General features: G+C 45.6%; 3 protein-coding genes across 3 annotated transcripts; 1 reads left to right on the forward strand and 2 right to left on the reverse strand.

The window, feature by feature from the left end:
• Positions 1-2,577: 2,577 nt before the first annotated feature.
• Positions 2,578-11,787, forward strand: LOC101758764 (protein argonaute MEL1). The gene is made up of 22 exons (XM_022822810.1): positions 2,578-3,201; positions 6,479-6,684; positions 6,771-6,920; positions 7,010-7,143; positions 7,247-7,356; positions 7,460-7,566; positions 7,886-8,024; positions 8,102-8,218; positions 8,313-8,420; positions 8,526-8,597; positions 8,833-8,952; positions 9,056-9,224; positions 9,311-9,432; positions 9,514-9,654; positions 9,767-9,912; positions 9,994-10,056; positions 10,137-10,200; positions 10,295-10,430; positions 10,526-10,599; positions 10,681-10,775; positions 10,866-10,897; positions 11,340-11,787. Exons 1-22 carry the CDS (start codon positions 2,674-2,676, stop codon positions 11,522-11,524), a joined length of 3,018 nt encoding a protein of 1,005 aa, XP_022678545.1. The 5' UTR covers positions 2,578-2,673; the 3' UTR covers positions 11,525-11,787.
• Positions 11,788-12,785: 998 nt separating this feature from the next.
• Positions 12,786-19,164, reverse strand: LOC101759171 (cactin). Its single transcript, XM_004981349.3, has 13 exons — positions 18,797-19,164; positions 18,595-18,686; positions 17,364-17,460; positions 16,982-17,053; positions 16,813-16,875; positions 16,582-16,722; positions 16,228-16,323; positions 15,363-15,647; positions 14,996-15,134; positions 14,774-14,916; positions 14,092-14,265; positions 13,332-13,598; positions 12,786-13,247 (listed from the first exon to the last, which is right to left on the reverse strand). The coding sequence occupies exons 1-13, from the start codon at positions 19,118-19,120 to the stop codon at positions 13,128-13,130; spliced, it is 2,013 nt and encodes a 670-aa protein (XP_004981406.1). The 5' UTR covers positions 19,121-19,164; the 3' UTR covers positions 12,786-13,127.
• A 405-nt stretch (positions 19,165-19,569) lies between these two features.
• Positions 19,570-22,448, reverse strand: LOC101759573. The gene has a single exon (XM_004981350.4). The coding sequence runs from the start codon at positions 22,307-22,309 to the stop codon at positions 20,441-20,443; it is 1,869 nt and encodes a 622-aa protein (XP_004981407.1). The 5' UTR covers positions 22,310-22,448; the 3' UTR covers positions 19,570-20,440.
• Between the last annotated feature and the right edge of the window lie 365 nt (positions 22,449-22,813).

Consider the following 22,813-nt stretch of genomic DNA (forward strand, 5'->3'; position numbering starts at 1 on the left):
CCAAGGGGTTCCGGGGCGGAGAGCGGGTGCTTTCGGCCCCCGTGCAGCGCTTCGGCGTCCTCGACCTCGTGGAGGACGACGGCGATGAATCACTTAGATCTGGAGGAGGGATGGCCTTGGGCCGTGCCACTACTATTTAGTCTCTATTAATTGCTACTGTTTTGTGTTCCAGTAAGTCGCGTATTAATTAGTTTGTCCTTGTTTACGCATCAATTAAGTACTTCGAGGGTTATCTGCATGCGAGATGATGAGTACTTTCCCTTGTATCCAACTACAGATCGAACATGTGTGTGTCTGTGATGATCAGTGAGATCGCTATCTTAATTCATAGTAGATCGTAATGCATGATTGATGTATGCAGCAGCCTTGGCATGATGCCTGATCCGTTTTTATGCAATTTTTCCCATTTTTACTATTTGCTAGTACGATGCTAATTGATGCGGCACACGGCAACCGATCGATCTCGCGGCGCCAGCCAAGGCGAGCACGGCGCGCCGCCGGCCGGCACGCGACGCAGAGCTTGCAGGCCAGAGCTCCGACCACCTGCCCTCTGCGACCCCCTGCAGCGCCTGCCCTCCCCGGCGGGCCATGTGGGCCTGCTGCGGTGACACGGGGAGAGGAGGGGGTTGGTGAGTGGGTTGCCGCACCGTACGCGCACGCATACGGGATCGGAAGAACAAACCAACAAACATCGGCTTGAACCATGTTTGGATCTAAGGGTAGTCCGTTCAGATATGAGGGTTAATTAGACCATGTTCGAATCTAAGGCTAAAGTTTAGTACTAGATCATCATCTAAATAAGAGAGATAATGGGTACGCTAAACATTAGCTTTGCTATAAAAAAAGTAAAAGCATTAGTAGGAGAGGAGAGTTAAATGGGTGCTAATGAGAACTAGCAATTTGGAAAAAGATCAAAATACCCCCAACTTTATGCAGGGGAAGAGAGAAACAGGAATAAAAGTGACAATTTATAGACTTTCGATTTATCCATTAGGCATGTCTACAAACATGTAATGTCTAAAGTTTAGCTTAGCTCATCCAAATATGACCTTAATGGGCTGGTCAAATTTTAACTAGGCTAAAAAAGCTGTAAACTATTTTTCTAAAAGAGGGGAGATAATGTGTGCTAATGAGAGCTAGCAACTTGGGAAAAAGACTCAAATGCCACTAGCAGAAAAAAGAATTTTAAGCACTTGTTTTTTTAAGTGTGGATGATAAGTTCCCTCGATCAATTTTTTTGCACCGTAGCATCTTATCCACGCTTAAAAATCAATTTTCAGGAGCAGGTCATGAGATGGGCCGCCCTGGAAATCCTTCTCATTTCTAGAAATGGCTCACCCGTTGTCATTCTAAAAAACTAATCAATCCGTTCTTAAATATACTATGAGTTAACTTTTTTACTCCAAATTTGACCAATAATACCTATTTAATGAGTTAATTAAACAAGGTAAAATGAGCATCATGTTTGTAATCAAAAGTATAGATTTAACTAGTAGATTTATCTATTTAAAAAATATTTTGTACATGAGAAGGACCAAAGTTAGAGCATGTTTAGATCTCATAGCTAATGAGGGAAAGTGCTAAAGTTTAGCACATTTATGCATTAGCCCATCCGCGAGGGCTAAACTTTAGCCCACCTTAAAAAAGGTGCAAAAGCATCAGCCGGTGTGGAGGAACTAATGGGTGCTAATGGCTTTGTGAAAAGACAAAAAGGGGGAGAGAGAAGGGGAGGAGGTGAGGAGATAAAGGGGTAAAATTGACATTTTATGGACTTTAACTCTATCCATTAGTCATGTCTCCAAACGGGAGTGCTAATGAATAAAAATGTTAAACTTTAGCAATAGCACATCTAAACAGGTTATCTCACGGCCCCAACCCAAGTTTTGAATAAAAAAAGCAAATCCGGCAGACCTTGCATGACACATGGCAAGCCAATCCAGATGCTTCTTCGACCTCAAACCTAAAACTTGAAAATTTCGAGGACTGGTTTGGCACATTTTGAACATGAGAAGGACCAGAATGAACTTCAAGGAAAACCTTGGGGACCAAACTGTCATTCATCCCTTGGAAAAAGTGTCCAACATGCTACACCGGGTCTTGTGCACCGTGTCCATACACCCCATAGCACCTGCATGCAGCTGGTTTGATTAACAAAGACTTGGGCCTAAAAGTTAATTCGAAACCTAAAGAACGATTTTCTCTGATGCTAATCATGACTTGATCATCAAGGCAGTTGCTAAGCAGGATTAGGGCCTCGTACGGACACAAGCAGAGTGGCGGTAACGTTACCGTGGCGTGGTGACTGGGTGTGGTGGCGTCCTCCGCCTCCATTCCCGAGCTCGCTGCCCACCTCACGGGTCTAGGGTTTCCTCGCCCCCTCCGTCTATATAGAGGCCCCTCCTTCCCCTCCCTCCTCAACCACTCCACCTCTCCCTCTTCCTTCCCCTCGTTCCTATCCACTGCCAAGGGAACCACCACCACCAGAGCCTCTCCTTACTCCCTTGTCCCATGGCCTACCGCGGCAGCGGCCGGGGAGGCCGCGGCGGCGGCGACCGCGGGGACCAGCGCCCGCCGTACCGAGGAGGCGGGGGCGGGGGCGGTGGCGGCCGCGGCTTCGTGTGGCCGCCACCGGCGTCCACGCCGCGCCCGGTGCCGTCGCAGTACCAGGTGCCGATGGGGTACCCCGCGCCCATGGTGCTGCCGCACCAGGCCGCGTACGGGGCGCCGGCGGCCGTGTACCGGGCGCCGGCGCCAGCGGCGCCTCCGGTCTCCTTCTCGCCTGCGCCTGCTGCGGCGCCGGTCACCATCCGCCCGCCTCCTTCCTCGGTGTCGCCGGCTCCACCTTCGGCTCCGGCTCCGCGACAGCTGCCGCAGGGTGCTCCCACGCGAGCGCCCGAGCCGGCCCCGGCCTCCTCCGCGCCGACTGCCGCGGCGCTGGCGAAGGAGGTCGAGAAGAAACTCTTCGTGTCGGAGACCGCGCTGGCGCCGCCGGCTGCGGCTGCGTCGGCGGCCGTGGCGGCCGCGCTGGGGGCCGCTGCCTGTGACGCGGAGGACGCTACGGACGTGGACCTGGCGCCGGTCTCCAAGAAGGGTCTCGCGCACCCGGCTCGGCCGGACCTCGGCACCGTCGGCAAGAAGGTGATGATCCGCGCCAACCACTTCCTGGTCGACGTCGCCGATAACAACCTCTTCCACTACGATGTGAGCTACCCCGCCCTCCTCCTCCATCTACGCTGATCTACTTGTTCCTGCTCATATACATGCATGCCTGGTTAGATCTAGTGGTTATCGTGTGAAATATGGATGCGTATGAGGTTGATCATGCTGTGTGTGTTGTTCTGCTCCTGTTTGATCGTTGCTTTTTACTGTATTCCAGATCCGGTTTTTCTTCAGCTGTTCTTGTGCTTTCCGTTTGTTCTTGGTTATGTGTGGAACGTTGCAGCAGGACATCAACACCTTGCGCTACCGATCTCATCCTTCGTTCATGAGGGGCTTTTTCTTGTGCCACTGTGCAGCATAGCTCCCAGTCCCGCGTTCCCCCCTGCTCCAGTCGCTTTTTCTTTGATCCTTTCTGGGCTTCTTGGTCGGCGATGAGAGGAGTGCTCTTGATCAGGCCACTCTCTATAGTCCATGAGAGATTGAAGTGGACCGTCTGATTTCTTCCCGTTGCTCAGTCTTTTGCGTCCAGTAGCACACAGCAAGCAGGTCTTTGTCTGCAGCTATGATCTTTGGACTAGTTCTTAAGTTAGTAGGGCTGCAGATCTCAGATTCTCCCCGTTTTGTGAAAAGCTTCTTGTGCGAAAGCTGGCAAGCCTGATCGAACATCAAACGGGAATTTTTTTTTTGGTCGCAGATGCATCAAAATCGCATCCTGCCACACTTGGCCGTTTGCATCCATGTGGTGCGTGTTCTTTCGATGGCTGTCGTTTGAGCACAAGCTTTTCCTTGCAAGACTTCGATTTTCTTGTCAAATCGTAGGCTTTCGTTCTTGTGGTTCTTTTGTTTTGACGCGTACTGGTTTACAAAACCTTTTTCCTTTTGAACTGTCAAATCTGTTGGTCGGCTCATGTCCTGCAACGCATAGTTCCAAAACGATTGATGGTTGCTCAGAGGCCCCAGCCGTGCTGTCTTCATTTTTATTCTTTTTTTATTTGACAGGTGCAGTTTGTTCTGCATATCCTTTTGCTTTTCGTACGTGATTTGCTTGGAGGGAACGATGTCGACAGTAGATGAACACAGCTTCCGCTCTCATCCTGCTCACGGATGTTGGTCGGAGCGCAGTTTCTTGTGGGACTTTCTCTTGAGCCGATGTGCTACATAGTTCCCCATCCTGCGTTCCCTCCTTGCTCATGGATGTTGGGCTCACTGCGATCTGCAGAGCTGCTGGATTGTCGAAGTTTTGGTGCTTCAGTAGCCATAGCATGCAGTAGCCGTTCTTGTGTTTCTCGTGCTCGTCGCGGTGCGCGCATGAGTTCTTGTACGTTGGTCGCTTTGAGGGGACATATGCAGCAGGCCGTGAACTGTAGCACTTCTGATCTCGTTCTGTTAATGTCATGGACGTTGGTCGGAGTGCATGTCCAGACGGGACTTTCCCCTGTGCCGCTTGTGCACCATAGTTCCATTCCTGGAGTTTCCCCTGTGCCACTTGTGCACAATAGTTCCATTCCTGCGTCTCCCCGTTTTTTGTTGCGAGCTTTGGGTCCCGGTTCTTCTGGAGCTTCTCGTCGTGGTGTGTGACCAGCCATGCATAGCTGTGCGTCGCAGTGCTCAGTGTCTGAGACTTGTGTGGTCGTCTTTTGGACGCTTCCTAGAGCAAGTGGGGATGCAGATCGGGAACCCGTTTCATGCTAGGTTCTCCAATAACTTTTTGCTTGTTCCTCTGTTGTGGCTAGCTAGGATTGTGTCGGATGCTTTATGTTGTGCATTTGTGCTCACAAGGCTGCAATGTCCTTGTTTCATTTTGACTAGAGCTTTGTACATGGAAAGTTGGATTGCGATGAAACCGGAAAAAAAAATGCAGATGCGATGCCGTTCGCATCCTGCAATTTCTTCAGCCGGTTGAGCCACCATCCCTGTGGGGGGGGGGGGGGGGGGGCGTGTTCTTTTGTTGGCTGCCATTGGAGCAGCAGCTTTTGATGCAGCAGCAGCAGCAGCTTGGTACATATTTGGCAGCTTCGTTACTTTCGTTCTCCTCTTGATCCTTTTGCTCTTCTTTATTGCGTTTTTTACGATTTGAAGCGTCCTTTTGCTGAACTTTGCTTTTAGAGCAGTGTGCCTCCCATGTTGTGGGCTACAAGCATACAAAAAGTTCCAAAACATCTGATGGTTATGCAGACTTGCAGAGGCCCTGGCCATGTTGTCTCTCAGCTGGTCTCTCTGGACGAGCGAGACTATTTGTGCTATTCTCTTTTTGACCTGTTTTTTTGAGTTTGAGTTTTCTTCATTGATGAGTTTTTTGAGCCTCACGAAGTAGTGAATTCACCGCAGGAGATGTTTTTGTTGAACCATTTTGCCTCGTTGCATGACCCGCAAATTGAAAAAAGCTGCCTGTAATCCTTTATTTGAATCACTTAACAATGTTATTTAGCATTTTTAGATGTATTAGTTTATTATCACGGCTAAATATGTCAAGAACTGTTCCAAAATAAAAGTTTTTTTGTTTAATAATGACCTGTGTTACAATTGTTTTAGATATGCAAGGAACTTAGTTTGTTCAGGGTCGGTTATTGCCATCTCTGTTGTTTTGAGTTGCAAAGTAAAGCAATCCGTAGGATCCCACACCAACGGCTAAGATCTTATGGAGTCCATGTCAGGCGCTTCGTCCCCAATCCTCACTCAACCCGATCCCCACAGCCGTTTAATAAGATAGAACTCGATGCACTCGCCAGCAGTCTTAGCTGCTGGATCCGCTCGCTGCCGCGGCCGTGTTGCCAACGAATCAGTCACACTTAAATTTGCCAAACACAGACACACTTCAACCCCACTGTAGATTGATTGGTTTGTTATTCCACCCAGATCTTTACGACTTTCTTAGTAAATTTGCGGTAAGTCACTTCATTTTGTTTATAATTAGTCCCTTATTTGATGAATGTGAATTTTTTTTGTCTGAAAGTGATACCCTTTGTGTGGTTATTAGCTCCATGACTATCTGTACTGGTACCTAACCCTAGGATAATGAACCAGCTATGATGTCAACTGAATCTAGGATGTGATTTTTGTTGCTCGTGCACTGAATCTAGGATACTGCAATTCATTTAAAATTTTGTTTACTTGCATGAATGTGAACAGCTTGGTCCAAAATTGATACCTAATTATCCATTATGTGAATATTAGCACTCTGCACCCTGACAATCTCTACTGCTATGTTGCTGCAGGATAAAGAACTAGCTACTCTGTTATTTGTATGATGTTATTTGTGAAACTATCGTTTAGTTTAACTCAAGGATTATGATTAACTTTGCGTTGCAATTACCTCTAGGTTGCCATTAATCCTGAGTCAAAGTCAAGACAAACGAATCGGGAAGTTCTTAATGAACTCATCAAGTTGCATGGGAAGACAGCTTTGGGTGGCAAATTGCCTGCCTATGATGGAAGGAAGAGTCTGTATACTGCTGGTTCGCTTCCTTTTGAATCAGAGGAGTTTGCGGTTACACTGGTTGATCCAGAAAAGAAGGAGAAAGAAAGGTCTTCCCAGTTCACATCTTGGTTTTTTCAGTTCAATATGAATGTTGTTTCCTATCTGCAGCTATTTAATGATGTTCATTTTGTAGGGCGGAGAGAGAATACAAGATCACAATTCGAATTGCTGGGAGAACAGACTTGTACCACCTTCACCAGTTTCTACGTGGAAGACAGAGGGACATGCCTCAAGAGACCATACAAGTACTTGATGTTGTCCTCAGGGAGTCGCCATCTTGGAAGTATAATAGCTATACTCAAGTTCTTTTCTTGAAATTCTAAGACTAACCTTCTATCCAGGGCACTAACAAATTCTTGGTAAACATTGCAGTTATGTCACCGTGTCCAGATCCTTTTTCTCTACTACTTTCGGTCACAGAGGAGACATTGGCGAGGGGCTTGAGTGCTGGAGGGGTTACTACCAGAGCCTGCGTCCAACACAAATGGGGCTTTCACTGAATATAGGTAACACCCACTTATGTCTTTGTTGACATTTGAACCCATGCCTTTTATATGATCTGTTTTGATACAGTAATTTAACGTTGTTTTTTCATGTTTCTTTTTTCAGATATATCTGCGACATCCTTTTTTAAGCCTGTGACAGTGATCAAGTTTGTGGAAGAGTTCCTGAGCATACGTGATACCTCTCGTCCTTTGTCAGACAGAGATCGTGTGAAGGTAAAGATTTCCACACCGAGAATCTACAAAAACCTCCTGTACAGTACGGCATGCTCTTGGCTGCTATTTGTTAACTAATCTTGTTTGATTCAATCGTATTCAGATAAAGAAGGCATTACGTGGAGTTCGCATTGAAACAAGTCACCAACAGGACCAGATCAGAAGATACAAGATAACTGGAATCACTCCCATCCCTATGAGCCAGCTGATGTAAGTATCTATCTGTAAAGACTGCCTTCCTTTTTCTCTTATTATACTACATTTATGTTTTAGAAAATTAGTTATAAGATTTTGTGCATGCTTGTATGTGTACTAGGTATAATAGAGGGTTTAGGAGTAAGATAATTTGGAGAAAATATTGTCTGAGGTTGGCAACTATGATGTGTGTTCCTTACTGAAGGTTAATTCTGAATTGCTTGTACAACACTTACTAACTTCTAACTTGTTTGTACACAAATATCACAATTTGATTGTTCTGACCTATGTTAACATTGTTTTATCAACTTACATTCATTCTTTGTCATTTTAGATTTCCTGTTGATGAGAAGGGAACAAGACAGACTGTTGTGCAGTACTTTTGGGACAAATATAACTACAGATTGAAGTTTGGTTCTTGGCCCTGTCTTCAGGCTGGCAGTGATTCGCGTCCCGTATATTTGCCTATGGAGGTAATGTATCTATTGTCATTCTGTTGTACTTTAATTATTTGTCTATGTTTAGTGTTTTATACAAAAAATGGTTTCAGGTTTGCAAGATCGTAGAAGGGCAGAGATACTCTAAGAAGCTTAATGACAGACAAGTGACGAACATACTTAGAGCGACCTGTAAACGTCCCCAGGAGAGAGAGCAGAGCATCCGTGATGTACGCATCCTGACCATTTATGCTCTGATGTATATTAGAATATTTTTTCTCTGTTGGAAATCATTTCTTTGATGATTTTTCTAATGTGCCACAGATGGTTCTGCATAACAACTATGCTGAGGATAAGTTTGCTCAGGAATTTGGCATCAAAGTCTGCAGCGACCTTGTGTCTGTTCCAGCCCGTGTGCTGCCTCCACCCTTGGTAAATTTGCTAGATTCCCTTTTTGTTTGTAAGAAGTTGATTGTCAATGAATCACTTTGTCGTTTAATTTTTTAAGGAGTACTAAGTTTCTTTATTGTATTTCAGTTGAAATATCATGACTCTGGTAGGGAGAAAACTTGTGCCCCAAGTGTTGGACAATGGAACATGATTAACAAGGTGATTCTATGCTCTTAGCTACAAATGTCTATATGAAGCTTGTTGAGTATCGCTTTAGTTGTCAATAATTTATTATGAAATTGTCAAGCATCTTTGTTGACTGTTTGTGAAGCCTTCAGGAATTTGAGGGTATATGTCTTTTTGTTTGATGCTGAAACTATCAGTACCAATTATGTAGATCAGCCTTTAGATGTAAGGAAGCTTTCTTACTATGTGTTTTGGTGCCCTTTTCCAGAAAATGATCAACGGTGGAACTATTGATAACTGGACTTGTTTGAACTTTTCACGCATGCGTCCTGAGGAGGTACAGAGGTTCTGTATGGATCTGACCCATATGTGCAATGCCACAGGAATGGTAAGTTGTCCACTATGTGTATGCGTTCTGAATTATGGTGTGTTATGTGGTTATTCCAGGTAGTTTGCTATATTTGACGGTTGACTTATTATCATACCTGTAGAATGTCAATCCAAGGCCATTTGTTGAAGTCAAGTCAGCTGCTCCTAACCATATCGAGAATGCTTTGAGAGATGTACACAGGAGGGCCACACAAATGGCTGCCCAACAGGGAGCACGAAATCAGCTACAGCTTCTAATTGTAATTCTGCCTGACGTTAGTGGTTCCTATGGTATGCACACAGTTATCTAGGTTGTACACACCTTTGCAATTTGTTGGAATTTAAATAATATACTTATGACACTCCTACTTTTGCAGGAAAAATTAAAAGAGTCTGTGAGACTGACATCGGAATTGTATCCCAGTGTTGCCTGCCAAAGCATGCTAGCAGGCCAAACAAGCAATATCTGGAAAATGTTGCACTCAAAATCAATGTCAAGGTGAGATATATATATTCTTTGAGTAAAGTTTTTGTTTTGGTTCTTTCTTGCAGGAATGTAATGATTCTTTTCCTTGAGCAGGTTGGAGGGCGCAACACAGTTCTTGAGCGAGCCTTTGTACGCAATGGCATACCCTTTGTGTCAGAAGTCCCAACAATAATCTTTGGCGCTGATGTCACACACCCCCCACCAGGAGAGGACTCTGCATCATCCATTGCTGCTGTTAGTTTCTCCTTATCACTGTCAATTTCTTAATTATTATTTAGTTTTACGATGTGCTCTTACAATGTGATAATCGTGCTCCCACATGTTGCTACTTTTCATGTTTGTTTAGGTGGTGGCATCAATGGACTGGCCAGAAATCACCAAGTACAGAGGTCTTGTTTCTGCTCAACCACACCGACAAGAGATAATAGAAGACCTGTTTACCGTCAGTAAAGATCCACAGAAGGGGCACAATGTTAACGGTGGCATGATCAGGTTAGTTGTGGTTGATCTGAGTAGATTTACTGTCAGTTCTCACATGGTTTATCTAATGAACTGACATGGTCTTGTTTGTAGGGAGCTACTGATTGCTTTCCGCAGGAAGACAAACCGCAGGCCTGAGAGGATAATATTCTACAGGTATGTGTTTCAGATTCTTGTTTTTGGTTCACATTTGTCTTCTGTTGACTGAATTATGTTGACTGATCTCTCTTATACAGGGATGGTGTAAGTGAAGGTCAATTCAGCCATGTACTGCTTCATGAAATGGATGCCATAAGAAAGGTAACGATTCCCTGCATCCTAATTTGTTTGTCAAATATGGTTTGCGTCACTATATGTTGATGGTTTGTGACTATTGCTCCTTTTCTGTTTCAAGGCTTGTGCTTCTTTGGAGGAGGGATATTTACCTCCAGTCACCTTCGTAGTTGTCCAGAAAAGGCATCACACAAGGCTTTTCCCTGAGGTTCACGGAAGGCGTGATATGACTGACAAAAGTGGAAACATTCTCCCTGGTTAGTGGTTTTGGTGTCACTGCTATTGAGTACATATAACTGATTCTTCTGCAAGCATTTTCTGATATGGGATTATTTTGTGCTTTGTGCTGCAGGAACTGTGGTTGACCAAAAGATTTGTCATCCTACTGAGTTCGATTTCTACTTGTGTAGTCATGCTGGTATTCAGGTAATTACATGTCAGTACCTTGGTGCATATTCTTTACCCAACATCATTATCGGATATTGAGTGTCAAAATATTTATGTCAGGGAACAAGTCGGCCCACCCATTACCATGTCCTTTATGATGAGAATCGTTTTACTGCTGATGCGCTACAGTCACTGACCAACAATCTTTGCTACACGTAAGTTCAACTCCTCTTCCCTCATGAGTGCTCTGTCTCTCTCTAACTCTTCGCTTTTACCTAACATCTATCTGAATTGGTGAAATGCAGCTATGCTCGTTGCACCCGTGCTGTGTCAGTGGGTAAGTTCTTTATGTGTATCTTTTGTTTTCTAACGTAATTTGCTCAGTTGAAGCTTGATTCACTGATAGCTCTTTCTCTGTGAACATAAAACTTGAGAAAATTTCAAGTTCTTGATAAAATTCTTACTGCAAATTGTAGTAGTGGGTAACAGTCTTGGTAGCATGTTGTTTGAAAATTATTGATGTATTGCCATGTAGATTGGTTCACTGAGTCACACATAGTATTCTTAATGTCTCTGCAATGTGTTATCTGAATTTTCACTGAAATAAATAGCCAAAGATACTGTTGTCAGCTCTAAAATAATCTTTTATCTGCTGGATTCATGACCATATTTTCTTTGTTACGGTTAATCCTACTTTTTTTTTGAACCTTCTTATATGCTGTAGTTGTTAAATATTTGGTTAACCAGTCATCACGAATGGGATGCTCTTTGCTTTCCAGTCCCGCCTGCCTACTATGCCCACCTTGCTGCTTTCCGTGCTCGCTACTATGTGGAAGGAGAAAGCTCGGACGGTGGCTCAACCCCTGGCAGCAGCGGACAAGCAGTAGCTCGTGAGGGTCCTGTGGAGGTACGCCAACTTCCGAAGATCAAGGACAACGTCAAGGACGTTATGTTCTACTGCTGAACTCCTCCAAGTTTGGCGTGCAATCTTTCTTTTTGCTTAATGATGGGGTGTTCTCTTTTTTGATCGGGATGCCAAGATGTTGGTGAGCAGTGGTTGATGGTGGTAGTTCCTATGGTGGACTTGTCCTGATTTTGGTCCTGGTTACGTACTGTCATCTTGGTATTCCAAGTAGCTAGGTTATAACTGAGCTTGTTGGTCTTCAAGGCCTGAAACTCTGGATGGAACCAATGCAAGTACTCTTATAAGTTTTTATGTTCTCGGTTGCTCCTGTTTGCTCAGCTGCCTTGCTGCTTGGTCTGCTTAAAACGTTATTTTTCTGGAGAAAACGAGATGAAGTTTTCAGATTCATTTGAATCTTTTTGATTACATCGGTCCTGATCTATTTGGTTCTGGACTTTGGATGGTCAATTCCCTTTACAAGTTACAAATTCATAAAGTTCGTGGCTTTTAACTTGACTTCCAATGAGTTAGCAGAACCAAATGGTTGTTGAGAATAGCAACTGTGAGTCTTTTCAAGTATTGACTGGTTTTGCAAGTTTTGTTCGTTGTTGTTTCTGGCCTGTATCCACTGTACAAAGGATAGAGTGGAATCCTTTGCTGCATTGTCATAATTTTTGTAAGTTCGGATACAAGATAAGATTTCATTGCTGGTGTGGGTTTTGGTCTGCTTGCCATGGGGACACAGGCGCTAAGGTCTGTCGCCTCCTTGGCGAGACTCTGCAAGTGATGCCATCCCACTAATTCCAGAGTTCAGGAATGCTTATCAGAGTGAAAAGTGCCCTGGTGTTGGTTTGGTTCGTGATTATTGCCTTGGTTGGAATTCAATATCTAGTGCAGGAGCGGATCTGCAGGGGGTGCTGCAGCACCCCCTTCGGCCATGCATATCCATGTAGTGTTAGCCTTTTAATATTCAATTTTTGCACAGAAAACATAAGATTAGCTTTTCAGTTTATTAGTATCAGGACCCCCTTTGAGCAGATCCTGGCTCCGCCCCTGGAACTCTTCAGCAGGTACAGCTGCTGAGTTCGTTACGCCATTGCCGGGCAGTGAACAGAACGTCTCAACCGTGTTCCGGCACACGGACGGCATGTCACGGCCACTCTGCCAGGCTATTACAGGCGACTCTGCCAGGCTATGCAGGCTGCTCTACCTACGACGTGCAAGAGCAACCGCGGCCATATTTCGATTGGACCAGGACCTATATGTAACTTGAAACACCACTAGTAGTAGTAGTAGTGTAAAGCAAGCACAAGCCTCAGACTGTAAGCAGTCTCGTTTGTTTCATTGCAAAAGAAAATTCCATAAAATTAGAAGGGCATCTAGTGTATACCAGTAAAACACATGTACAGAGCTATGGTTTACACAAATCTAGTACATATCTCCATTCTACTGAAAGTAGAAACTAGCAAGCTTAAAACTTTTGATAGACAACTATCAGCTTGCTAGGTTGTAATATCGTACAACCTCCGAAAATGGAAGAAATCAGTACTGTAAAAGTGCGTTCTCATTTGGCGCAGGATCTATACTGTGGACGCATACTTGACTAAGATATCCATGTGAGCAGACAGCAGAACCGCATGCAGCAGTCCTCCGAGGTACTACTTCAACGCCTGTAGCGGTAACGCTTGAAGTTGAAATAGAGATGGAGAATCCCACGCTCAAACGTACACTTGAACCCCTTCTTGTGCGAGTATTCCCATTCCTTGTTCACAATACGGAAAGCCTGTGGAGGAAAACAAAGTGAGCAAGCTGCCCCTGGATAAAGCTAAGGAAAATAAAACTAAACAAATGAAGGCACAAAGCTTACAATATCCTCGTATGGAGGGCCGGCATGAAATCTTATGAGGCACGTCTCACCAGTGCTTCCATCTTTCTCTATACTGTATGTTGGTGCCTTTGATTTATCCACAAGATCAGGGTAAAATATATTGAACTTGTAACCTTGAACAATTTTAGGCGGTGGGTTGTCATGGTCATAATGAGTTTGGTTGTATTTATTCCATTCATATCCAGTATGCACCCGATTGAAGTACTTGGGCTTTCTTGGTCGATACTTGTCATGCCACCAGTACACCTGCGAAAAAGGGAACAAGAATATGCCATCAGCAACCAGCTGAGTAAAATGTTCACATGCAGTAGGTTGATGCGCCAAAAGTTGCTAAATCATGCTTCTAGTGCATAAAGCTCGTTACCACCCACAGTTATCAAACCTAAATATGCATTAGCCCTGTATTCAACTGTCTAAATATACTCAACTACAAATTAAATGAATTTGGAATTCAACAGATAAATATTATGAGATTGTTTGAAAATGTTGATATAGCTTGAGGCATGTTCTATATGGTTCAGAATAAAACAAGATTATTTGAATGTAACTATAGGTGTCTTTCTGGAGCAGCACTAAACAATTGTCAAAATTATGCCAGATCCCAGCTGGATTCTGAGAACCCTCTCACCAATCCAGTACATAACAGAATAGCGGAATGTGGATACGCAGCTACTGTCATGTTACAACGCCACAAATGCAATGGGACCCAAAAAATGCCCAGAAGGCAAACGATGCAAACCTGTGAATCAAGGTTCACTTCAGCACCCGCACCAAATACTGCATCCCCTTCCTCCATAGCTCCCATCGTTTTTATGGCCTTCATCTCCATCTCATCAGGTACTCTTGCCTTTGCTTTGATGGCTTCCTGAACTTTTCTTTGATGCTCAAAAACTACAGCTTCACGTTTTCGGTCCTGGAGATAATTAAAAGCGCAGAGCATAAGTCTGAGTTGCCAAACTCATTCCAATTGTCAAATCAACTTAAAAAATGAACCCTAGCAACATGATGTTATTAAGAACAATATTTTTCCCATTTTGTTTGCAAATGAACTCTTGGGAGCCCTCATATGGAAGTCAACGTTAAGGAATGTTACAATCAAAACTAAGTAATAAGATCTAAATGAATCAATGCTACTCTCAGGGTAAGACATGCTTGAAAGCTTGCAGAAGCTTGAAAGGTTATCCACTTGTCCTAAGATAAAAAAAAAAGACTCAGTAGACCTTTTTGTCATAATATTGTTTTTAGGGCAACTTTGCCCTAATATTGTCGGTTAGCTTCTTCTGTTGCTTAATTTGGAGTATAGTTACTAACAATCCATCTATGACAAATAAACTACTCAGCTAACTGCGCTGCAGCAAATAACTATTACAGTTCTTATCACATTTCTATTTATATTATTAGATAGAAACACAGGACTCTACCAGTTCAGCCTTGTCCTCCTCAGGATCAATTGCATCTTCATCTTCATCGCCATGCATTAGCTGTGGAGAAAATGATCCATCTTCTTCTTCCAAATGATTATCTGTCTGCTGAGGTATAGGCTCAGGCGAATATGGTTTATCATCTACAAATAGAACACGTATCAGAAATCACTCAAATACTCGAAAACAGAGTTGGTTGAGTAATCAGAAATGAAGGCAAACCTTCATCATCATGCATCTCATCCTCCACTTTATCGTCAATTTCTTTCTCAGATTCCACTTCCAGTTCAGCAGTGCCAGGATGCTCCAAACGATGTAGATGCTTCCTTAGGATAGAAGCATGGATCTCCCTCAGGCAAGCCTGCAATCCAAACAAAGAAAATTGCAAAATAAGTATTCAGAACTTCAATAGCGCAGCTCCAGATTGTAAGCCTTTAAAGAAGTTTCAGATCATGCAAAGTAGCGCCTTTTGCATATTCCTGAGAGGTCTGATTAATATACCATGCATCCTTTTACTCGCTTAATACAAATGAGAGAATGTACAACTATATGGAATGTCATTTGCAGACCACCAGACCCACTGGCATACCTTTGCTTTGTAAATATGAAGCCGTTTCAGAATAGCCTCCCAGTATTCAACAACTTTCGCAGTTCCAGAGCGCATTTGAGACTCAATTTGACTTTGCATATCTTCAAGCTCCGTGGAAGTTTTGCCATCCAGAAGACTTTTTACATCCCCCTCAATACTTGCATGCAAACCTCTCTCTTCTGCAAGAACCTCAGGTGGTGGTTCCTCACCACGGACCCTAGCCCGATCTATGGCATCTCTTTTCCGAGCCTCACCTAGCTCCCAGTCACATACCACCATGAGTGCCTGAAGAATTCAGATCAATGGGACAATTAAGTATTAGCATTCTCACTAATCATATGAGCAGAGCAACACAAAATCAAATAACATGAACATAAAAGTTTTTACTGTCATGTAGGGACAACAAAATACCAAACTTGACATAGCTTCTGTAAGGAACTAAGGGGAAATCATATAAGGAGCTACTCCCTCTATCCAAATTATAGGTCGTTTTAGCTCTACTAGATTCATAGCTTTTGCTATGTACCTAGATATATGCTATGTGTAGATACATAGTAAGAACTATGTATTTAGAAAAGCCAAAATGACCTACAATTTGGAACAGAGGGAATAGAGATTATATCCTGACAAACTACATCGTATTTTTTCCTAGCCAAATAAAATCTATCATAGGAAAATGGAGGCTACTATCAGTTGCTAAGTTTATGCCCCCACTCCCTATTAGTACACTGTTCCATATTAAGCATTCCAACATAAAAACTATACATTTTATAAATCTTGCTCACAGTTATTCAAGAAGAAGGTTATTAGTAATTCATCTTAATGCCAACACATTTATTCTGAAGTGAAAGAAAAAGACATGTACCTCCCAGTACTTCACATTTGTTTGGCTTTCCCTGTCCAGATCAAGATGCATCTTAATGTCATCACGTAGCTCTTCCATTTCTTTCACAGTTAATCCCTGATATATTTTGCAAAAGACATATTTCAGGAAGTGCTAAGTTATAAAAAGCAAGCATCTCTTTTACATGTATTGTACGATGATAGTGATGACATATATAGAATGGTTTTAAAATCCATGTAGAAAATTATATGGAATGGTCCTTTTTCTCTACCAAAATTGAGGGTGGGCAGTTAGTAACGCTTAAGGTCTTTTTTTTGTGTGTGTGTTTCTCAGTTGAAAATTGCAATGGGTTTAGGGTGAACAAATGATGCTTACCTTGAACACCAGATAGGGCTCATTTAACTCAACATCAAATTCATCTGAGAAACTAAGATTCTTCAGGAGAACATCAATAGGCTTTGTACGCCCCTCCCGCAACCTGATCTCAGACCTGACTTTGCTTTGATCAAAATGAAACTGCACTCCAAAATGAGAAATGATAGATAAATAACAAGTACATATCGACTCCAACAAGAATTGCATTTTGTCAGGTTCTAAAATGGTAACCTCTTCTTCTTTCTTCTCCCAGTCTTGAAACTCAGCACGTGCTCTTTCTCTAGCTAGCAATTGCTTCAAAATGGCAAATACATGTATTAATTCCAAATGTAAAAACTACTTTTGAATCTAAGATATGATAGACTATCGTAAAAGAGATATATGATCATCAAATACAAACCATTTCCTCTTCATGCTGTGCCTTTTCGATTGCTCTTTCTTCCCTTCTTTTCTTAACCTTTTCTATTTCAGCCTATATTTGACAGTGTGAATGGATTAGGCACTGAAATATAAACATAATCTTCAACTTTATTTTGGAAGAAAATGAAAGAACAAATCTCCTGGGTAGAAAACTACTGGTGTACAGTATGCTATATGACAAAGCTTGATTAAAATTAAAAATAAAATAATATATATGAAGCTACGAACCCTGTTAATTCAGTGTAAGTACATCTCCAAGTTAAGGGGGTATGACGACTACATTTAAGCTTCAAAGTTTTAACTAAAAAAAAGAAACGGGAACAGGTATATAGAACTAGTAGAGAAATTCATGATCGTAGTACCATTCTTTCTAGCTGTCTCTTCTTCTCTGATTTGACAGAAATGTCCACCTTTTGTCCCTGAGATACATCACGCTCTATCTTCTTTCGCCACACAAAACTGTAAATAGACAAGACAGAGGGCATCCTTCTTTGAATATCATTTTGTCACATATGAAAGCAGCTGTTCAAGGAATCTTGTAGTGGTAATGCAAAAATAGGGTAGCAAATAATCTGGGTCTTCAAGGAAGCCACTAACATTTTATTTTGTCAATATCGATAAACATTAGCAAACTTATTATCCCAAGGTAAACTTACTACCAGAAGAGTGTGAACTTAGTGCAGTGATATGCCAAACTTCATGACAAAATATGGTATCTGAAAACATATATATCACATAAAATAGAACAGTAAGATCTTAACACAATAATGGACACAAGCAACAATGATTCGGTAAATTTGAATGAACAGCATTACTAATGCAAAGATGTCTTTAAAATTTGCATGACTGTCTTTAAATAACCATATAAGTCATGCGAACAAACAGAATTCCCATGGTCATGTCAGAGAATTCTCATGTAAACATAAACTTGGTCAAACTAGCCGTTTAAGAACAATTATCAGGTCGGCGATAATAACAATGCATACTTGCTGGCGCATCACTAAGCCCCACTTTCATTTTAATGCTCTACTACAGCATAATCTGTTCAACTGATCATGTATTATTACCATAATAGCCTAAAGTCAGGAAGCCAAATTATTTTCTTTGAGCTATTAGCTGCACCCAGCAAGTTAAATCATTTTTTGCTGCTGGTAATGGAAAATATCATTACAAATCTATCATGCGTAAACAGTATTGATGTACAAATAAAACCATCCCGATATCTGCCCAAGTAGAGCGTGCCACTAGTTGCCATAAGATGTTAGTTCTATTGCTATAGTCTTATCATATAAGCCATTAGGAGCAGTATTTATTCGGATACAAGATGGATAAGTAAGAGCAATAAGATGTTTGCTATGTTATTATATAGGTGGCTAGCTGCCAATAGTTGAACTAGTTTTGACAATGCACCATTTTCTCATTCTAGCATAAAAGAAGGATGAACGATGCAGAAGGAACCCCCGCTGCCCCATTCTCTCTGGGTTTCCCCTCTCCTCCAAGAATTGTTAATTTTGAGCCCAAATATCTTCCCCAGATAAGAAAAATTACTGAAGTGTTCCACAATTTTGCAGGAGGGGAAAAGAATTCACATACTTCTCTGTCAGGTTGGGATCGCCAAAGGGGTTTGAATCATTGGAGTACCCTGAAACCGCATTCGCCTTCAGCTTCTTCGCCACCTTCTCAGCCTGCACAACCACCACCAGTAACAATGAGTCAACAATTAAAGCCCTGAAAGCAACCCTAATTCCAGCCCAACCAACCGGAAACCCCACCTCTACCCGCTCAATCTCAATACCTTCTTCTGCGCCTTCTTCGCCATGTACTCCACGATCTGCTCCTCGGTGACGTCCCGGCGCCTCCGGCTTCCGCTCCTCCCTCTGCGTCCTCGGTCGCCGCCGGAGTCCGACCCGGAATCCTCGCTCCCGCTACCGCTCGCGTCGCTGGAGGAGGACGGGGTGTCCCTCCGGCGGCGGCTCCTGCGGCTGTGACGGCTCCGCCTCCGGCGAGGCGAGCCGCTGGAGTCCGAGGCGGCTTCCGAGTCGGACGGGGACGGGCTGCGCCGCCGCCGCGACGACGACGAGCGCCGCCGGCCCTCGCTGTCGCGGTCCCGCTTCGGCATGTCGGAGATGAGAGGGAAGCCGTCACAGAGTTGTGGGCTGGGTAAATTGTGCAGCGGATTAATTGAGGTCGGTTAGTCATGTTCGTTGGACTGGGCTGCAAGGAGCTCATACGAAAGGCCCACGTATGAAAGACACCTCAGGCCCAAATGGGACTGCTAAATGAAATTACTTTTTTTTGGTATAAAAAATGGAACCATTGCCTCCTCCCAAAAAATGAAAAAAAATACTGTCCCCCTAAAAAAAGGAACTACTGTCACTGTCAGTCTCCGTATCCTTCATGGAGCTTGTGATTAAAACGGAAAGGTGTAATTTTTGAATTAAAAAGAAAGGAAAGGAAAGGAAAGGAGAGGAGAGGAGAGGAAAAAGGTGTCCTTGGATGCAAGGAATGATTGAACAGTGCCATCACCAATAGTGCTTGCAACGGTGGATTAATTAGGGCCTTGAAGAGTGAAGACGTGTACAACTTAGTACAACGCGGGTCTTTTCCGGGCGCACACGCACGTTTAGAGTTTGTTAGCTATTACATAAATGATCAACCACCGTTTAGGCATGGTCGAAGCTCGGCAACAGACTAAACTGTTCCCTGGGCATCCGACGGCACCGGCCAGCCAAGGGCGGACAAGTGCTTGGCGCCTGCAGCAGACCAAAGCATAGCTTCCTGTTGGATTTGCCGCAGCAGCTGCGCCGGTTGCCTGGGAGGTGCTCTACTGAAAACTCTGTTGCTACGCTCTTTCCAGATCATCCAGGAGACAAGCATGAAGCTTGAAAAGCAGCCGTCTCATGTCTCAACTTCTCGCGTCATCGCTAATCGCAAGTCCAAGGAGCACTCGTAATACTGTCGGTCGGACAGAGTATGGAGCCAATCACAATCGCCTGCAGTCGTGTAATGTCGTCCGGGTTCGTCATGCAGCTTATCAAGAACATTTTAACCATGGAACTTGGCCTCTTCTCTCCTCTCTCTCGAATTAGTAGAAGATTAAGAGTGGCAGTAACAAGTATACATCCATACAGCAGCAAGAAGAAAGGACTTGTTCTATACTGTCACTACTGCTCTTCTGCTAAAAAGATTACACACTAATCGTGCACCCAATCACCTGCCGTAATGCAGTGATAGCTGCACTCTGACAGAGCCCTCCAGGCCTCCATTGCCGCTGTTCGGTTGAGCTCTCTTTGAGCTTGATTGAGGACGGCGTGGACTGGGAGACGACACGTATACCAAGTCAAAACCGAGCGTTAGCTCGCTGTGTGTGGGTGTGGCTGCTTGCTTCGACCGAGTCAACGCAAGCGCCCGGCCGGCACGACACTAGTAGTCTAGTACACTAGCCCGTCCTCCCGTTGACCTCCGTTGACTCCCCCTCCGTCTCCTTGGGCCGCTTGAGATCCTCCTCCTCGGCGTCGGCGGCGGCAGCGGCGGCGTTGTCCCTGAACTTGGCGTAGATGTCTCCCTTGTAGAACTTCCTGGTCCGCCACACGAGCACCAGCGACACGAGCGCCCCGGCCACCGTGGCGGCGGTGATGATGAGGAACGCCTTGCGGAAGCACTGCACGCCGATGCAGGTCTTGTCGCCGCCGGCGAGGGACCCGCCGTGCTGCCTGGCGGCCTCGGCGTCGTAGAGCCCGCCGGCGACGCGGACGTTGAGCACGTAGGCGCCGATGGGGCTCGCGACGGACCCGAAGTTGTAGAGCGTGGAGTAGTACTTGAGCCCGAACACCTCGGAGATGATGGCGAACAGCAGCGGCCACTGCGCGCCGAAGCAGAAGCCGATCACCACCGACGCCGCGTAGAGGGACTGCGGCACGCCGAAGGCGATGAGGAGGTGGCCCACGCACGAGAGCAGGAGCACCAGCGTCAGCATCAGCGGCCGCGGGAACCTGTACCGGGTCAGGAAGATCTCCGAGGCGAACCCGGAGGTGACGCGCCCCGCGTAGTTCCAGATGCTGATGAGGGAGACGAAGGTGTTAATGCTCTTGGCCGGGTACCCCAGGGACTGCCCGATCTGGCCCATGTTGTCGATCGCCGTCAGAGTGCCGCCCACGCCGCAGATGGTCGCCAGGAACAGCACCAGCATGTCCACGCTCACCAGCGCCTGCAGGATCGTGTAGTCCTCCCCCTGCGCGGGCGGGCTGAACATGTGCCGGAGGCACGAGCCCAGGCAGCCGGACGGCGGCGGCGACGTCTCCTCTGTTTGTTCAGTGGTGCTCTGCAGCTGGCTCTTGTTGGCCGCCGGCTCATCAGCTGCCACCATCTGCAGGTCAGCAGCTGGCTTCTCGACGGTCACGGTGGGGTGCTCGCGGAGGGACTCCTGGAGCTCCTTCTGGATCTTGTACTCCTGCTTGACGACGACGGCGAGGGGCAGGAAGAGGACGAGGAGCAGCGCGGCGGCGGACACCCCGTAGGCGGCGTGCGAGAAGTTGACCTGCTTCTGCACGACGATCATGACGAGGAGGTAGGTCGCGAGCGCGATGGAGATATAGAGGAAGCAGAAGAAAGCGTCGTTGCTGGTCGCCGACGACGCGCCGGCGGCGGCGCCACGCCGGGTGGGGCGCGGGTACGGCATGATGCGGATGGTGTGGACGAAGAGGATGGAGACGGCAGCGGGGAGCCAGGCGATGAGCAGCACGAGCGACTTGGCATCGTCGCCGTAGATGGCGAGGTAGAGCTGCGTGAAGATGGCGCCGCTGAGGCCGACGAAGCCCTTGAGCAGGCCCAGCACGATGCCCCTGCTCTCGGGGAAGTTCTTGACGCAGGTGACGAGCGCGCCCGTGTTGGCGAAGGACTGCGAGTTGGCGCCCACGCAGATGTAGATGCACATGAGCCACACGGGGGGCCGCGCCGTACGCCCGTCGATGGCGAGGTAAATCATGAGGTAGCCAACCAGGTTCATGGCGGCGCCCATGGCGAGCACCACCCACGGCGGCGTCACCTCGTTGATGAGGCCCGAGAGGACGCCGACGTTGGCGCCCAGGTCCTTGAAGAAGGAGAGCGTGTTGAGCGTGCGCTGGTCGTAGCCCAGCGACGACTTGAGCACCTTGGAGTAGATGCCGAAGATGTACGTCGCCCCCGACGCCGACAGGATGAGCAGGCACGCGAACACCATGAACCAACGGCCCAACACCACCTGCCGGACGAACCGCGCCGTCAGCACCTGCGGCCCGCCGCCGCCGCCGTCCCCGGACGCGAACGCCATCGCGCCACTCGTCCTACTTTCTCGGCGGCGCTCTGCTTCGCCGCCGCCTGTCTGGTGGCGAGCCGGTGAGTGACACAGGCACACAGAGCGCGGCGCGCCTGTGCAATATATAGAAGGGGATGGGTGGATGGTAGGAGAAGGGTGTGTGACTAAACTCTTATGGACACTGCAGAAAGTGAGCGTCGCTAGCATGTCTCTTGCACTGCACATGGATATGTTTTGATTGGAGCCAGGGAGTTCTGAGGCCACCAACAATGACCACAATTTTTGCCAAATTTTTAGAATGTTTTGTCCAAATTTGATACGCTTTTGGTGCCAAGTAAGAGTCCACACGTGCTAAGCTTAAAATCCTCTTAAGTAACTTTAGATTGTAGTGTTGTTTTGTCGCAAGCTAGACGATTAGTGTAGCAAAGATTATTTTGCAGCTCAATCCTGCGGGTCTTCGGCTGTGGACCAAGACATGCCATGGTCCTCAAGGAATAGACTGCCAGTTTACCGTTTGCC

The sequence above is a fragment of the Setaria italica genome, chromosome IX, assembly GCF_000263155.2.
Source record: "Setaria italica strain Yugu1 chromosome IX, Setaria_italica_v2.0, whole genome shotgun sequence".
NCBI classification, from domain to species: Eukaryota; Viridiplantae; Streptophyta; class Magnoliopsida; order Poales; family Poaceae; genus Setaria; species Setaria italica.

Excerpts from the sequence above, each read along its gene's own strand:
- LOC101759171 (XM_004981349.3), bottom strand. The coding sequence starts at position 19,120 with ATGCCGAAGCGGGACCGCGACAGCGAGGGCCGGCGGCGCTCGTCGTCG. Across the intron at positions 15,648-16,227 it reads CAAATGTGAAGTACTGGGAG|GCACTCATGGTGGTATGTGA; the intron begins GTACATGTCTTT and ends TGAATTCTTCAG. Across the intron at positions 13,248-13,331 it reads GCCCTCCATACGAGGATATT|GCTTTCCGTATTGTGAACAA; the intron begins GTAAGCTTTGTG and ends TTTCCTCCACAG.
- LOC101759573 (XM_004981350.4), bottom strand. The coding sequence starts at position 22,309 with ATGGCGTTCGCGTCCGGGGACGGCGGCGGCGGCGGGCCGCAGGTGCTG.
- LOC101758764 (XM_022822810.1), top strand. The coding sequence starts at position 2,674 with ATGGGGTACCCCGCGCCCATGGTGCTGCCGCACCAGGCCGCGTACGGG. Across the intron at positions 8,219-8,312 it reads GAGAGCAGAGCATCCGTGAT|ATGGTTCTGCATAACAACTA; the intron begins GTACGCATCCTG and ends AATGTGCCACAG. Across the intron at positions 9,433-9,513 it reads CACTCAAAATCAATGTCAAG|GTTGGAGGGCGCAACACAGT; the intron begins GTGAGATATATA and ends TTCCTTGAGCAG.